This window comes from Dendrobates tinctorius, unplaced genomic scaffold (genome assembly GCF_039654945.1).
Source record: "Dendrobates tinctorius isolate UK_male_01 unplaced genomic scaffold, ASM3965494v1 ptg000184l, whole genome shotgun sequence".
NCBI lineage: Eukaryota > Metazoa > Chordata > Amphibia > Anura > Dendrobatidae > Dendrobates > Dendrobates tinctorius.
In genome coordinates this window covers 17,375,076-17,389,791 of record NW_027361851.1, presented here as the reverse complement: position 1 = coordinate 17,389,791, position 14,716 = coordinate 17,375,076, and the positions used below count along the sequence as shown (strand labels likewise).

Below are 14,716 nucleotides of genomic sequence, written 5' to 3'. Positions count from 1 at the left end.
TAGTGGCTTGCTGAAATCTTCCAAAAGTTGTTTCAACCAAATTACTTCTTGACTTGCATAAACAGCAGACATATATTCTGCTTCTGTAGAAGATAATGCGACTGACACTTGTTTTCTGCTGGACCAAGAAATTGAATTTTCTCCTAACTTGAACAAGTAACCACTTGTTGATTTCCGATCACTTGAATCTCCAGCCCCAATCTGCATCCACATAACCTCTGAGAGTGAGATCTCCTGATGCAGATATCTTAAGATTTAGCCTTTGAGTTTCTTTTAGATGTTGAAAAATTCTCTTAATTGCATTCCAGTCTCTTTGACGTGGCTTGCTTACATGTCGGCAGAGAATTCCGACTGTGCCTGTATTATCCGGACGGGTTGTGGTTGCTATGTACATAAGCGCTCCCACTGCTTGTCTGTAACTCTCATTGCTGGGTAGCAGATCTTCTCCTTCCAACTTTAAGTAGGATGAATCCATTGGTGTTGACGCAACTTTGGCTTCTGACATTCCAAACTAGTTTAGGATTGCGGAAATTTTAGAACTATGGTTGAGAAGAAAACGCCCATCTTCCGCTCTCTGGATTTGTGTTCTCAAATATGTCACATTTCCAAGGTCCTTAGTCTCAAAATCCTGGTTGAGAATTTCACCTAGCTTTGCAATTTCTATTTTATTGTGGTAGCTCAGTAAGCTCCCATGTCTGGAGTTGTTGAAGGGACTCCATCTCTTCATTAGCGGCATTTATCCAGTTATGCTTCTCGTAGACCGACAGTTTTTGCATCTCTTGCCATGACTGTGGCTCCGGTTCAGGAAGTGTTCTGACCATATAAGAAAGGCGTCTAGCTGGGATACCTTTGTTTGACCTTTCTGATCTCCTGACTGGAGGTTGATTTGGTCTTCTGTGTTTTCCTTGGTGGCTTCAGAGCTTATCCACACTTCAGTGTTTTCCTTTTTGGCATCTGGGTTTGGTGATTGAGATTCTTGTTCTTGCTTCTTAGATTGAATAACTGGTGTAACTTCATGGAATTTAAGCGATACAGTATTTTCATCAATCACTACATCTCTACTGATTTTTTCTGTGTTGGTCTCTGGGTGCAGGATTCTGTATCCCTTTTGAGTTTTACTATTGCCCACCAGGACTCCTTGCTTTGCATGTGATTCCCACTTGGAATGTTTTTCTTTGAGAACATACACAAACGTTTTGCTTGCAAATATCCTGAGGTGCATCAGGTTAGGCTTCTTGCAGTTAGATAGCTCATATGTAGTTTTATTTGTGGCTTTACCTGGCACTCTGTTTTGAAGATTTCAAGCTGTCATGATGGCTTCTCCCCAATACGTTGTAGGTAGATTCCCATCAAACAACATACTTCTTCCACTTTCACAGAGAGTACGGTTCTTTCTCTCTGCAATGCCATTTTGTTCTGGGTTGTATGGAATGGTAGTCTGGAGCACAATTCCATCCTTTTTCAAAATGGTTTGCACCTTACCACTTGTATATTCAGTTCCATTATCTGCACACAGGGCTTTTGGCGTTCTTCCAAATTTGTTAAACACTACAGCAAGATATTCTTCAAGTTTCTCTGGAGCTTCATACTTACTGTGAAGCAGGTAGGCGACTATATCTGGAGTAGTCATCAATAAATGTGATAAAATATCTCTTCTTGTTAGGAGTTTGAACACTCATTGGACCACATACATCTGTATGTATCAGATCCAGAGGCTGTGCTTATTTTAGGAAAGGATTTTCTGTACATTTTCCCTTTAAGACAGCCAGTGCACTTATCATTTGACTACACTGGTTGATTTCAAAACTATTTGCAAGTTGAGCTAGCTTCATTACTGCTTCTGGGTCTCTGTGCCCAAGACGTTTGTGCCATAAATGGATACAGTTCTTATGCAGATCTTGTCTAGCACTGTACACTCTTTCTTTGCATTTTAGCTGATAAGGTTCATCTAGAATTTTTCCTTCTGCAAGAGTGTGACCCTTCTTTGAGATGATTAGGATGTTATCTTTAAAAGTAACTACATTCCCCTTTTGCATGAGCTTCTTTACTGACAGAAGATTGGTTTCAAGGCTGGGGACATAGCGAACATTCTTTATTGGGATCTTTCTGCTTTGTGCTGAGGAAACTGGACAGTGGAGATAGCTGTCTTCTACTCCTTCTGGAGTCATATAGTGACAATTACTAAGATGACCTTTTCTGACTTGTATTCATTAAGATCCGTGAAGAAATCCTTGTTTGTCATATGACTGCTTGCACCAGAATCTATACACCATGTATGCTTTGCAGATGGGCCTGCACTGGCATTAAATGCAGCTTCATCACATCTTGTATTTATGGAAATCCTGTGTCTTTAATGCTGTTTCTGCTCTGGATTCATTAGTGCTGTTTACATGCTGCATTTTTGTTTTGAATTCATTCACAAGTTTGCCTTTAACATACTCTAGTGTCAGCTCATCGTCTGACCGTGCATCTAGTGCAGTCACAAATGTGTCATAACTCTCTGGAAGGCTACTTAATAGAAGTGCAGCAACATGAAAATCTTTAATTTCTTCTCCAATACCCCTGAGACACTCTACAATCTCTAGGGTGTTTCTTATATAGTTCTGCATATTCTGTCCATCACTTAGCTTAGACTAATACAGCTTTCTCATGAGATAAAGCTTATTGCTGAGATTTGATCTTTCATGAACTTTCTGTATCTCATCCCACATCTCCTTTGCAGTTGCACACTTGCATATATGCACAATCTGATTATCATCTACACTGAGGGAGATCATGCTTTGTGCTTTCTGATCCTTCTCTAGCCAATCATCTGGTAATGGATGAGGCACTTGTTCCTGAGTATATTTCCACGTACCTTCACTTGTGAGCAGCATCTTCACCTTGAATTTCCAGGACTGGTAGTTCTGGTTAGTGAGTCTTGGCACTGAGAGCTTGACAGGATTGCTGCTAGTGGACATCTCTATTGCTCCTGTGCTGCTGAATCCACCAAGGTTTGTGTTTCTCCCAATAGTAATGCCTATTTATCACGTCTCCTTGATTGTAGCTTGTGAGCACGGCCCTCACTCCTCTTAGTATCTGATTTGTGTTTTTCTGTTATGTCTTTGTCTGTACAAATCCCCCTCTGTAATGTAAAGTGCTGCCGAATATGTTGGCTCTATAGAAATCATTCTTTTTTTTTTTTTAACAGATCTAAAATCTATTAAGTTGGAACAGAAAGAAGATGCTGATAGTCTTGTCATTAAATCTTCGGAGCAGGTACAAGAAAAAAGTAAGTAGAAGAAATCGGAGTATAGTGTGCAGGGGCTTTTACGGCTGTGTACATGGCTATGCTAATTTAAGGGCATGTAAGCGTCATTAATCCCTTCACCCCAGACCAATTTCTTTTTTTGCGGTTGTTTTTTGCTTCTTTTCTTCCCAGAGCCATAACTTTTTTATTTTTCCATTAATATGACCACGTGAAGGCTTGTTTTTTTGCGGGACAAGTTGTACTTTTTCACAACACCATTGGTTTTACCATATAGTGTACTGTTAAATGGGGAAAAATCCAACTGCAATGAAATTGCAAAAAAAAGCACAGTTCCACAAATGTTTTGTTTTTTTTTGTTTTTTTTTTTTATATCATGTTCATCAAATGCTAAAACTGACCTGCCATCATGATTTTCCAGGTCCAATACGAGTTCATAAATACCAGACATGTATAAGTTATTTTTTAAGCGGTGAAAAAAATGAAAAGTTAATTTAAAAAAAAAAAAAAAATTGCATCATTTTCCGAGACCTGCTGTAGCGTCTCCATTTTTTGTGATCTGGGGTTGGATGAGGGCTTATTTTTTGCGTGCCGAGCTGACATTTTTATTGATACCAGTTTGTTGTAGGTACCATCTTTTTAACACCCGTTATTGTATTTTATTGCAATATTGTAGCGACCAAAAAAGCTTACCGAATATACTCGAGTATAAGCTGAGGCACCTAATTTTGCCGCACAAAACTGGGAAAACGTATTGACTTGAGTATATGCCGGGTATGCATTGTCTCCTCATCCCTATCCTGGTATGCATGGTTCCCCCGTCCCTGTCCTTGTATGCATGGTTCCTTATCCCCTATCCTTGTATGCATGGTTCCTATAGAAAAAAAAAAAAAAAGCATCCTACTTACCTTCCTGGACGCCCTCGCTTCATCTGCCTGAACCAGCACCTTTTCCGGCCGAGCGATCACCTGGCCTCGCTCATTAAGGTAATGAATATTCACTCCATGCCTATGGGAGTGGAGAGGCGTGAATATTCATTACGTTAATGAGCAGGGCCACGTGATTGCTTGGCCAGAAGAGCTGCTGGCTCCGGAACAAACGAGATGCAGCGAAGGTGCGCAGAAAGGTAAATAGGATGTGTGCTGGAAGCTAGCAGCGGCACAGGCTTTTGCCACAGCTGCCGGCTCCTGCCTCTGTGACCCGCTGCTCTGCCGCTCGCCCTCCCCGCCGTCTTTCTGGGACAATTGACTCGTGTATAAGCTGAGGAGGGCGTTTTCTTCCCAAAAAAAGTGCTGAAAAACTCAGCTTATAGAAGAGTATATACAGTAATTCTGGTGTTTTGACTTTTTTTCTCATTACGCCGTTTACTGCTCGGATTCCTTCTTTTTATATATAGATTTAGTGTTTCTGAACACGGCAATTCCAAATATGTGTATTTTTTGAGGATTTAAAAAAAAAAAATATATATATATATTTATTACACACACACTTACACACCCATTCAAAAGTTTGGGGTCACTCAGACAATTTTGTGTTTTCCATGAAAACGCATTCTTTTATTAATCAAATGAGCTGCCAAATGAATTTAAAATCTAGTGCGGACACTGACACAGTTCAAAAAATAGATTTTCAAGATTTTTATTTGAATAAATTTTATCCTTCAAACTTTGCTTTTGTCAAAGAATGCACCTTTTTGCATCAATTACAGCATTGCAGACCATTGGCATTCTAACACTTAATTTGCTGAAGTAATCTGGAGAAATTTCACCCCATGCTTCCAGAAGCCCCTCCCACAAGTTGGTTTGACTTGATGTGCACATGATGTTTGACTTGATGCTCCCACAACAGCTCAATGGGGTTGAGATCTGGTGACTGCGCTGGCCACTCCATTACACATAGAATACCAGCTGCCTGCTTCTTCCCTAAATAGTTCTTGCATAATTTGGAGGTGTGCTTTGGGTCATTGTCCTGTTGTAGGATGAGTAGGAAATAAGGATGGTTAGCACTCGACTGACAGGTTTTGAGTATACGGTGCTAATGAAAAGGAACCAGTAGTCCCAGAAGTACAGATTCAAAATGGATTCACTGCACACGTAGGTTGTGTTCAAAGTGAATATTTTTATTAGTTGATGGTGAAGAAGCGACAGCTGACGTTTCGGCCTGACAACGGCCTTTATCACATAGTCGCTGTAATAAAATAATATATCCAATCAGAATCAAGGAAGTGTATACATAATTTACAAAATATATAGAAAACGTTTCACAAAAGGCGTTCAAGTGATATAACAAATGCCATAAGATCGCTCAGGGATATAGAGTCAATCTAGTACAAGGGAAAAGGAAAAAGACATGGCGGTAAAAACTACATATGGAGATGAAGTCATACATATGGAGGTTAATGCAATGAAGTCATACCACTTATAAGATGAGTCTGTGTTCAACAGGTAATGGGTGTCACTGCTAGATAATATTTTTCAAATGTGTTTGGATTATCCTATGAATGAGGGTAAAAGAAGGTATGGTTAGATAGGATCCTGAGGTTTAAACCATTTAAGAGAATATATAGATGTCACAGTGGTGAGGGAAAACGATAATGGAGTTATTCATTATCACCTTCAGATGAGCTTATAGGGGCGGTACACTGGGAATAGTAATGTGACATATAAATCTAACATGTGGGAAAAAAAGGGGGAGTTACTTAGTAATCTAGTGACATATAAGCCAGAGAGGTTGTTCAAAGAGACAATGGTTATGTTTAGGTAGCTTAAATGATGCAGACAATTGAATACCGGAGAAGCCAGTGATCCTGTTTCCTGAGGAGCCAACGTAGAGCAAGTATGCCATAGCTGTATAAAATAAAAGGGTGTCTAAAATAAATACTCGGCTACATATGAAAGGTGGTGCAGTGGTGGTCCCTTTAGAGAGTAGTACTTACGATCATTGGTGGCGCACTGGGGGATGCAGGCGCAGCCGTGCCTGAGCAGTGAATGAGCGCCCAGAGAGCGGTAGCGCTTTTTAACGATTCACTAGCTGGTCACATGATCAGATGTTAGATAGGACGCGTGCGCAGTGAGGCACGGCTGTGTCGCCTAGCAGGGAAAACCACCAAAAAGATGGCGCGGAGTGTCCGCGCATGCTCAATGAAGAGCGGTCTGTATCAATAGCTACAAGAGAGTTACCGGAGCTTGTGGATATAGTCTGACAGTCTCATTGTGTATTGGATAGTGTATGGGGACATTGCAGGGCTGAGCCCTGTATAGAGGAGAACAGAGAGGCAGGAACATTTCATGGTACAGACAATGGATAAACACATGGAATAAGCAATGCAAATATGTTTACACATATGACATCAATGCAACAATGGTATTTAGTAGGAGTCCAAACTGAGAACAAAAGTTAGAGGAGGGAAAATGAAAAGGAAGGGGAGAGGGAAGAGAGAACTAATGGTGAAATGAATTCATAAAAACAATTTTTAAAAAATATTTAAATATGAAAAAAATGTGAAAATAAATGTAGAGATGTGTAAATAAAATTAAAATGAAATGAACGGAAAATAGGAATGGGAAAACAAAAAATAAAAATAAAATAAAAAATAAAAAAGTGGAGATTGGGAATATGATTGGAAATGAATTATGTGCGAAAAAAATAAAGTAGAATAAAGGTAGAAAAATAAAAAAATAAAATAAAAATAAAAAAAGAAAAATATTGAAAAATGAAAATGTAGTTATACTGTATATCTTACCGCCAGGGAAGATGTCAAAATAGACTCATGGAAGCAAATAGTCAGTGGTTCTGAGGGAAAACAAAGTCAGATTAGCCAATCGATTTCCCGGTTGAGACCTTTGGGATGTAGGGTGTCCAAAGTGTAGCTCCAATAGGTCTCACGTTGCTTTAATATGCGAACATGGATACCGCCCCTCTTGGGCCTAGGCACTTTTTCTATGATTTGAAATCTGAGTTGGGAAACATTATGTCGGACTTCTTTGAAATGGGCAGGTAGTGGAAGCCATGTTTTTTCGCACTTGATGGTCGACTTGTGAATGGAGAATCGATCTCTGATGGCCTGGGTGGTCTCACCCACGTATAGTAACCCACATGGACGTTTGATGATATAAACTACAAAATTAGTTTCGCAAGTGAAATAGTCCCTGATCGGATAGGATTTGCCTGTACGTGGGTGGATGACCTCGTTGCCTTTGATAATGTTGTAGCAGCTCATGCAATTAAGGCATGGAAAAGTGCCTTTCCTCCTATGCCCTGTCAATGTTCGTGTACTAACCTGGCTTGGATGTCCAAGGTCGGCTCTGACCAACTTATCTTTGATGTTTTGAGGTCTCCTTAGACATATCAAGGGTGGAGACCTAAAAGTCTCAATTTTGGGGTAGGCTTTGGTGAGTAGAGGCCAGTGTTTGTGAATAAGAGTTAAGCCAGGTGACCGACACCTTACAAGAATTAGGGTGGATAATAAATTTCAAAAAGTCAAAACTACAACCCCTAAAGCAACAGACCTTCCTAGGATTTATCCTGGACTCAGAACAGTGGGTGTGTCTGCTTCCGGAGGCCAAAATAGAGAAGGTGCGGAATATGGCCTTGTCTGCCCGAAACAAACCTCAGATGACGTTGAGGAAAGCGATGTCTCTACTAGGCACCCTGACGTCCTGTATTCCGGCGGTCAGATGGGCTCAGTTTCACACCCGTCAACTCCAGTGGGAGATACTAGCAGCACAAAGATCGCTAAGAGGGCATTTAGAAGGAGGTCAAGAGCTTTCATTAGAGACCAGAGACTCTCTCAACTGGTGGCTGGACAGTACAAACTCGGCTGCAGGAATACCCTGGGACAAACAAGTGACAGACGTGATTCTAACGGACGCAAGCTCCTTGGGGTGGGGGGCACACCTAAGGGGTCACGTAGGCCAGGGGTCCTGGACACCTCAAGAAAGGAGGGCATCCTCCAATCAGAGAATTGTGGGCAGTGAACAAAGCCCTAACCCACTTTTTTCCCCTACTCAGGGGTCGCAATGTCTGCATCATGTCGAACAATAAGGTCACGGTGGCATACATCAACCACCAAGGAGGGACAAGAGCACACTCCTAATGAAAGCAGCAGGCGACATCCTGGGTAAGGCGGAGCAACACTTACACTCCTTAACAGCCTTACACATAAAAGGGGCAGAAAACATAGAGGCCGATTTCCTAAGCCGCAATACTCGGAGGCAGGGAGAATGGGTCCTAAATCGGTCCATTTTTCAAAAAATAACGCAGTTTTGGGGGGAACCAGTGATAGACCTCTTTGCCAACAAACACAACAGGCAAACACAAAGGTTTTGCTCTCTAAACCCGAGGGAAGATCCATGGGCAGTGGACTCTTTGCACATTCAGTGGGACTTCAAGCTGGCCTATGCATTACCCCCAGTTGATCTGATCCCAACAGTGGTCAAGAAGATCAGGAGCCATCAGGCCAGAGTAATTCTAATAGCCCCATTTTGGCCAAAAAGGTCCTGAATTGCTGGTTTTGTTCATTTTGCTTCCCAAAAATTGGAATGGTGAAAATAATGAAATTTTGGTCTAAATTAAAATTTTTGTAAAAAAAGTTAATGTTCAATTGCTGGTCAAGTTTTAACCCTTTAAACTTCCTAACAAAAAAATTGTTTCAAAAATTGGGCTGATGTAAAGTAGACAAGTGTGAAATGTTATGTTTATTAAGTACTAGCTGAAGAGCCCGGCGTTGCCCGGTCATAGTAGCTAACTGTGGTTAGTTATAACAAATTATAATGGTTATATTGCACATAAAATCATTTGATCCCGAGAGAAATTGCACTATTTTTCTTTTTTATTGCAATTACTGAGGTAAAATACTGATCAAACATTGATAAAAAATACTGACCAAATACTGAGGTAAAATAAAACACTGAGGTAAAATACTGATTAAATACGGAGGTAAAGTACCGACCTATCGCTGAGGTAAAATTCCGACCAAATACTGAGGTAAAATACTGACCAAATACTGAGGTGAAATAATGACCAAATATTCTTCTTTTCTTTCTTTATTTTTTTTTATATAGCGCTAACATATACCGCAGCGCTTTACATTTTGCACACATCATCATCACTGTCCCCGATGGGGCTCACAATCTAAATTCCCTATTAGTATGTCTTTAGAATGTGGGAGGAAACCGGAGTGCCCGGAGGAAACCCACGCAAACACGGGGAGAACATACAAACTCCTTGCAGATGTTGTCCTTGGTGGGATTCGAACCCAGGACCCCAGCGCTGCAAGGCTGCAGCGCTAACCACTGAGCCACCGTGCCGCCCTAAATATTGAGTTAAAATACCGATCAAACACTGAGATTAAATACTGAGGTAAAATGCTGACTAAATACTGATCAAACACTGCGGTAAAAATACAGACCAAATACCTTAACTCTTCTGCCAGTTTTAGTCAGGGGGACATACACAGCCTGCTGCCCAGGTAGGGAGGACATCATTGCTGGGCTGCCTGCACCTACATGCACAGAGTACATTTACTTGCTACAATCACCTATTACAGTGAGGAATCCAGGCCATTTTTACCTTGTGCTCTGGGTGACTAAAAGATACAGCACTATTTTCCAGGAAGACTTGCGTAATGCTAGCAATAGGGGAGACTTTCGGGCATGCGCAGTGCCGCTCTTCTTGTACATAGCATGGCTGGAGTGGGCAGAGCTAGCACCACAGTGGACAGCTCTGTTCTGCAGCACCATGACCCAGGTAACTGGCGCCCTGCTCGTGCCATAGCCCTCCCTCCAAGCATCGTCCTCCCCTCAACCAATGTCATCTGTTGCTTGATTGCAGATCACGGGCTACAGGGATCCATCCACACACAGCATCAGTCCCAGAAAGGCTGCAAGGAGCATTCTGAGCTAACAGCGTGGGTCGTGTGGACAGGGCTTTATGTGTGGAGTGAGTGTAGCTATGTGGAGTGGGTGTGGCTTGAGACAAACATACATACATACATACATACATACATACATACATACATACACTCCGCTTTATATAGTGTGACATCTCTGTGATTTAAGGGCATAAAAATGAAAAGTTTGAAAATTGCAAAAGTTTCGCTAAATTTCTTATATTTTCACAAATAAACACAAGTCATATTGAACAAACATTACCTTATCATGAAGTACAATATGTAATGAAAAAACATTGCCAGAATCAGCGGGATCCATGTAAGGCTACTCTCAGACATCTGGTGTGTGGAGTGCGGCGAAAAGCCGAGCCGCCGGATCCGGCCTGCAGCGGTGACACCGGATGTGTATGCGGCGTCTGATACGACTCGGACAGGATTTAAAGGAGCCGCAGGAGGAAGATACATCGGGGACGAGAGAGACAGCCGCTGAAGGGTATGGGGGGGGGGGGGGGCGGTTAGAGAGAGACACATGTGGGGTTAACATGTTAACCCACAAGTGCCCGGCGAGAGAGATCTCTCACAAGTGTCCGGGTGAGAGAGAGAGATCTCTCTCTTGCCGAGCACTTGTGGGGTTAACACTCACAGTGTCCGGACATGCGCTGTGTAAAAAGCCGTTCCGGGGCTGCAAAAAAAATTGCAGGGATCGTTTTTTGCAGACGCCTGACAGGCATTTTTTGCCGGACACGCCGCATGGCCATCAGGCGCAATGCGGCGATAATGCTAGTCTATGGGATAAAAGCTGGATCCGGTGGCAACCGGCGCCGGATCCGGCTTTTACATTTTTCGCCTCATCGTGCCTGATGCTAAAAAACTGATGTCTGAAAGTAGCCTAAGCGGTCCAGAGTTACCTCATAAAGTGACAGTGGTCATAATTGTAAAATTTAGCCTGTTCAGGAAGGTGAAAACAGGCTTGAGGTGAAGGGTTAAGGACGAAAATGAATTTGAATTTTGCCCCCCCCCCCACCCCCGTAAAACCCTGTGTTTGGTTTGCTTGTTTGCTAAGACGTAACCGTAACCATAGATTCTGCGGTATGGAGCATCCTGTGTTTTTTCTTTTTCCCCTCTTCTCTAGATATTGCAGTTGTGGCCGTTTCATACAGTTGAGATCACTGACTGGTTCCCCTCAAATTTGTCTCCATGAAGTGATGGAGTATAACCTCCACCAGAGGAGATGATGTAGAGGCTTACCTGTGTGTAGTGATAAGGGCATTTAACTCTGGAGATCCCCTCCCAAACCCTCCATATAGCTCAGTCTCCTGTGATGTGCAGTGACAGCACACACTATATGCTAATCTGCATCTTATTGACCTGTCATTTTCCTATATGTTCCCTTTGCCTTTGGTAAGTTAACCAACTTGTGTTTTTTTCAGTTTTCCTCATTCATCCGTAATAACGCCACATTCGTTGTATGTAAATGCTATCCATTTCATTCTTTATTTTTACAGTAGCTTTAAGTCATACATCTTTAAAGCCTCATCAAGAAAAGGCTGAAAAATGTACTGCAGAAAAGTCTCCTGCTCCAGCAAAGGGGTCGAAAAACACTGGCAGGTAAGAACCAAGTAGTTATTGAGCAAAGTGTCTGCGTACTGTGATACTAATGGGGTTGAAGTGACAAGCCACAAGTTTTGAGATTTGATGCCGCCTGTAAAGAGGAGGCAGAACAGCTTGGCTGAGTGCTGTGTCTCTTGGTTTTCTGCTCACCCCGCTCTGAGAGGGAAGATGGTGATGATGCTGCCTGGTGTCCTGCCCTTGTTTGTATGAATCCAGGTAGGATGTCTGACTGCACTGAACCTGCACAGTGCTTACAAGATCTTTCCCATAGCTCTGCTGGCCAGGATCGCTGGAGTGCACAGTTAGCTCCCAGTCTCAGCCAGCGTCAGTATCTCTCCACTCCTCCGATGTAGTAGAGGCAAAACTGGCTTATATTGCAACATCTGGATCACACAGTTCAGACCATCAGAAAGCAATGCGATTTGTTAAATGTGCTATTATTGTCATCATGTGGGCCTATAAAATAAGGATAACATGGCAGTTATACCTAATGGTAAATGGGGTTAAATAATTGTGTGTGTATATATATATATATATATATATATATATATATATATATGTGTGTGTGTATGTGTATATATATATATATATATATATATCATAGAGAGAGAGCGAGAAGTATAAACTGTGCACTCAAAGCAAGAAAATGTAATACCAAAAGCTCATCATCAGCCTTTAAGGCCGACTATAATGCGCAGAACAAAAATCTTTACTGACTATTGGTATTTGAAATATGCTGTGACTTTCTTATTAAATGTAAACCATTCAATTTTAGCTTTTTTGGTACCTCGAAGCAGGATGTTACACAGAAAGAGACTGACTACAATCCTTCAAAAAGTGGCTACCATCCAATAAAGGATGCCTGCTGGAATATTGGCCAAATGTAAGTGTTTAACTCTGATTATACTTTGCTCATAATCGATTTTTTTATTTATAATTTATGAAGGCATGAAATTTGCAGCTAGGAAAATTCACCTCCCCTCATAACTAATATGTACTAAGAGACTAACTTGTGTAATAACTCATTGTATGGCAGAGAAAGCTCATGTTATAACATCTAATAATTTTTGACAAGGTTCTTCTTATCCATATTAAAAATAGTATATTTTTTATTTATATTGCTCCAACAAAGTTGATCAAAATTTATTGGTTATTTTTACATTTTTTTGGAAATTCAGAAACTGAAAAGTGGGGCGTGCAATATTATTCGGCCCCTATACTTTCAGTGCAGCAAACTCACTCCAGAAGTTCATTGTGGATCTCTGAATGAGCCAATGTTGTCCTAAATGACTAATGATGATAAATATAATACACCTGTGTGTAATAAAGTCTCTGTGATAGTCTCAGGGTTCTGTTTGAAGCACAGAGAGCATCATGGAGACCAAGGAATACAACCGGCAGGTCCGTGATACTGTTGTGCAGAAGTTTAAAGCCGGATTTGGATCCAAAATGTTTTCCAAAACTTTAAACATCCCAACAAGCACTGTGCAAGCGATCATATTGAAATGGAAGGAGAATCATACCACTGCAAATCTACCAAGACCCGGCCGTCCCTCTAAACTTTCATCTCAAAACAAGGAGAAGACTGATCAGAGATGCAGCCAAGAGACCCATGATCACTCTGGATGAACTGCAGAGATCTACAGCTGAGGTGGGACAGTCTGTCCATAGGACAACAATCAACACTGCACAAATCTGGCCTTTATGGAAGAGTGGCAAGAAGAAAGCCATTTCTCAAAGATATCCATAAAAAGTGTCATTTAAGTTTGCAACAAGCCACCTGGCATGTGGAAGAAGATGCTCTGGTCAGATGAAACCAAAATCAATTTTGTTTGGCGTAAAGACAACACAGCTCATCACCCTGAACACACCATCCCCACTGTCAAAAATGGTGGTGGCAGCATCATGGTTTGGGCCTGCTTTTCTTCAGCAGGGACAGGGAAGATGGTGAAAATTGATGGGAAGATGGATGGAGCCAAATACAGGACCATTCTTGAAGAAAACCTGTTGGAGTCTGCAAAAGACCTGAGACTGGGACGGAGATTTGTCTTCCAACAAGACAATGAACCCAATCATAAAGCAAAATCTACAATGGAATGGTTCACAAATAAACATATCCAGGTGTTAGAATGGCCAAGTCAAAGTCCAGACCTGAATCCAATCGAGAATCTGTTGAAAGAGCTGAAAACTGCTGCTCTCGATGTACAAAACTGATAGCGACATACCCCAAGTGACTTGCAGCTGTAATCACAGCAAAAGGTGGCGCAACAAAGTATTAAGTTAAAGGGACCAAATAATATTGCACGCCCCACTTTTCAATTTTTGAATTTCCAAAAATTTTTTAAATAACCAATAAATTTCGTTCAACTTCACAATTGTGTCCCACTTGTTGTTGATTCTTCACCAAAAATTTACATTTGGTATCTTTATGTTTTGAAGTATGATATGTGGGAAAAGGTTGAAAAATTCCAGGGGGCCGAATACTTTCACAAGGCACTGTAACAATGAAGAGATTATAGAATAACACATAATTCAACAGTTACAGGAGTACAGTAGTCCTGCTTGCAAGCTTACTATCTATAAGGATATGATGGTGGGGACACAATAGGTAAAAAGTTCTTGGTATTTCAGGTCCAGCCATCATTATAATAAAAGGGGTTATCAAATAAAGCTGCATGATCTAGTCACCAGCCAGGATCTGTCCAAGTGCAGTTACCAAGTGCTATTGGGGCATGGATGATGGGGAGAAAAAAAATAGAAAGAGGGAAGAGTTAGGTTAGTGATTTGAGGTTCGGGGCCCGTAAAGAGAACTTTTTATGGCACACTTAAAAATGTGGTTCCTAAGTATTAGTCTTTTTATCCGGGATAATGCATTCCAGTAAACTGGAGCAGCACGAGAGAAGTCTTGGAGACGGAAGTGAGAGGTTTGGATTATATAGGATGTTAGTCTTAGATCAGTTGCAGAGCAG

The 14,716-nt window shown here is 41.4% G+C and overlaps 1 protein-coding gene across 6 annotated transcripts in view; it reads left to right on the top strand.

Moving 5' to 3' along the window:
* The window catches only part of LIG1 (DNA ligase 1), a 314,922-nt gene that overhangs the window by 96,722 nt on the left and 203,484 nt on the right, over positions 1 to 14,716 (top strand). For 4 of the 6 annotated variants that reach the window (XM_073552126.1, XM_073552125.1, XM_073552122.1 and 1 more), the window contains 3 exons: positions 3,191 to 3,271; positions 11,642 to 11,744; positions 12,523 to 12,630. In XM_073552126.1, coding sequence (XP_073408227.1) covers positions 3,191 to 3,271; positions 11,642 to 11,744; positions 12,523 to 12,630 — 292 coding nt within the window. The remainder of the gene's footprint in view (positions 1 to 3,190; positions 3,272 to 11,641; positions 11,745 to 12,522; positions 12,631 to 14,716) is intronic. The other 2 variants (XM_073552127.1, XM_073552124.1) reach the window with 1 other exon arrangement.